Source organism: Triticum aestivum, chromosome 7D, assembly GCF_018294505.1.
Source record: "Triticum aestivum cultivar Chinese Spring chromosome 7D, IWGSC CS RefSeq v2.1, whole genome shotgun sequence".
In the NCBI taxonomy this organism is placed as follows: domain Eukaryota; kingdom Viridiplantae; phylum Streptophyta; class Magnoliopsida; order Poales; family Poaceae; genus Triticum; species Triticum aestivum.
The window spans coordinates 402,303,610-402,306,351 of record NC_057814.1 but is presented as its reverse complement, the minus strand read 5'-3'; the positions used below and the strand labels follow the sequence as shown (position 1 = coordinate 402,306,351).

The window sequence follows — 2,742 nt, the reverse complement described above, 5'->3', positions numbered from 1 at the left end:
CTAGCGTTGGGCGCATGCGCCGACCCAAATGCCGACGCGGACATCCGTGTCCGTCTGGCTGACCCAAACGGACGAAAAGCAGACGAAATCGCCGTCCTTTTGGGTCGGTCCGTTGGAGTTGCTCTAAGGCAACTCCATTGTGCTTCACCAAACAGACCACACCAAATGGTCACAGTGGTTAACAAGACGGCCATTCAACTCTATACATCAAATGTCCGTTTAAGGCCTTGCGTCAAAACACTAGTTAGGTGGTAGCACGAGCTGACCGATCACTCGCATTCGAGTAATCCACTCCACGCACACATACGTACAGGCTAAGGTGCTGCAAGGACCAGCTCTGGAAGTTACAGCAATGGCAGCTAGGTCGTTGCTTCCGGCCGTTCTCCTCCTGGGCCTCCTTTTAGGCCGCGCCGGCTCCAGCCCTCCGCCGGAGCCGGTGGTTTGCGCCCGTGGCATGTCCGACTGCACCGTCACCAACGCGTATGGCTCTTTCCCGGACCGCACCATCTGCCGCGCTGCCAACGCCACGTTCCCGCGCACCGAGGGGGAGCTCGTGGACGCCGTGGCGGCTGCCGCGGCGATGAAGCGCAAGCTGAAGGTGGCCACAAGGCACTCCCACAGCTTCCCCAAGCTAGCCTGCCCGGGCGGCCGCGAAGGCACGATCATCAGCACGGAGCGGCTCAACCGGACGGTGAGCGTCGACGCCGCCAAGGGGCTGATGACCGTCGAGAGCGGCATGGTGCTACGGGACCTGATCCACGCAGCCGCCCACGCCGGTCTCGCACTGCCGCACTCGCCGTACTGGTACGGCCTTACCATTGGGGGGCTGCTCGCGACGGGCGCGCACGGGAGCTCGCTTTGGGGAAAGGGCAGCGCCGTGCACGAGTACGTGGTCGGGATGAGGATCGTGACGCCGGCGCCAGCGAGCCAGGGATTCGCTGTGGTCAGGGAGCTCGGCCACAAGCACCCGGACCTCGACGCGGCCAAGGTCTCCCTCGGCGTTCTTGGCGTCGTCTCCCAGGTATGAACCTACGTGGCTACAGGTGCTGGTTCCTTCGGATCCATCCATGCGCATGATACATGTATGTATGTATGTACTGTGAAATGTATTAACTGTTGCATCTATGGAGATTAACCACTACGGAGTAGTACTATCTTATTGCTTTGGAGTGAAGGATAAGTTTACTTAACTATGGCTTTTAACTGCATTTAATTAGCCGTCGCTGTTAGTTCACGTACAGTTATTGCAAAATCTCATTCTCTTCGATGAGGTTTCGTCTAGGCCTTGAGCCATTCGATGTCTCCGCCTGTAGGTTCTCACGTCTATATGTGGTGAGATTAGATAAGCTCAGTGCGTCGACGTAGACGCAACGAAAACTCAGGCGGCTTAAATGTAGAATGGACTTTCCCGTTAACTAATCCTTCTTTGGTGTCATGTGAAGGTTACTCTGCAGTTGCAACCAATGTTCAAGCGGTCGGTCACGTTCGTTGAGCGCGACGACTCGGACTTCGCGGCACAGGTGGCTGTGTGGGGCGATCGGCACGAGTTTGGCGACATGACGTGGCTGCCACGGCAGGCCAAGGTCATCTACCGCGAGGACGGCCGCGTTGATGTCTCGTCTCCTGGCAATGGCCTCAACAACTACCTCGGCTTCCGCTCTAACCCGACGCTCGGGCTCATCATTGCCAGAGCCGCGGAGGAGCGCCTAGAGGAGGACGGCGACGACATTGCACGATGCCTGGCGGCGCTGGTGCCCGCAGCAACGTTCAGGCTGCAGGGGTATGGCTTCACGAACGACGGTTCCTTCTTCACGGGATACCCGGTGGTCGGGTATCAGCACCGCATCCAGGCGTCTGGCACATGCATCAACGGCAAGGAGGACGGTCTCCTTTCCTCGTGCCCGTGGGACCCACGCATCCGGAGCTTCTTCTTTTACAACTCTGGCTTCAGTGTTGCGCTCTCCAAAGCTCCGGCGTTGGTTGCTGACATGCAGCGACTCCGTGACCTCAACCCGCGCGCCTTATGTGGTTTGGACGCCAAGATGGGCGTGCTCGTCCGCTATGTTAGGGCCTCATCTGCCTACCTTGGCAAGGTGGAGGACTCAGTCGACTTCGACATCACCTACTACCGGAGCTACACTGAAGGCACGCCGCGAGTGCATTCTGATGTAATCGACGAGCTTGAACAACTGGCTTTGCGAAAGTACAACGCCGTCCCACATTGGGGCAAGAACCGCAACTTTGCCTTCGACGGTGCCATCACCAAGTACGCAAAGGCCGGCGAGTTCCTCAAGGTGAAGGAGAGGTATGACCCTGACGGGATCTTCTCTAGCGAATGGAGCGACCAGGTGCTTGGCATTAAGGGGAGCCCAAACATTGTCCAAAAGGGTTGCGCCATGGAAGGGCACTGCATCTGCTCTGATGAGTCGCACTGCGCTCCAGAGCAGGGCTATTTCTGTCGGCCGGGAAAAGTGTATGCAGAGGCGAGGATTTGCTCACTCCAACCTGCCTCTGGCAACACGCACACCGATCACCAGGATGAACTGTGATTGAAATAGATAATTCGAACTCCATTTTACAACAAAAAAAGATAATCGAAGCTCGATGTATGGGTCAAGAAGCTATGCAACCTAATGTTGCATTAGTACGTTTTTTTGTTAGTGGTTTGTTAATATTCTTCACTTTCTTCCATAGAATTATCTCTATGTACGCTCCTATAGATTTATCTCCATGTTTGTTTCC

General features: G+C 56.3%; 1 protein-coding gene across 1 annotated transcript; it reads left to right on the top strand.

The window, feature by feature from the left end:
- Positions 1-260: 260 nt before the first annotated feature.
- Positions 261-2,742, top strand: LOC123168064 (probable L-gulonolactone oxidase 4). The gene is made up of 2 exons (XM_044585931.1): positions 261-1,021; positions 1,443-2,742. The coding sequence occupies exons 1-2, from the start codon at positions 353-355 to the stop codon at positions 2,547-2,549; spliced, it is 1,776 nt and encodes a 591-aa protein (XP_044441866.1). The 5' UTR covers positions 261-352; the 3' UTR covers positions 2,550-2,742.

Excerpts from the sequence above, each read along its gene's own strand:
- LOC123168064 (XM_044585931.1), top strand. The coding sequence starts at position 353 with ATGGCAGCTAGGTCGTTGCTTCCGGCCGTTCTCCTCCTGGGCCTCCTT. Across the intron at positions 1,022-1,442 it reads TTCTTGGCGTCGTCTCCCAG|GTTACTCTGCAGTTGCAACC; the intron begins GTATGAACCTAC and ends TGTCATGTGAAG.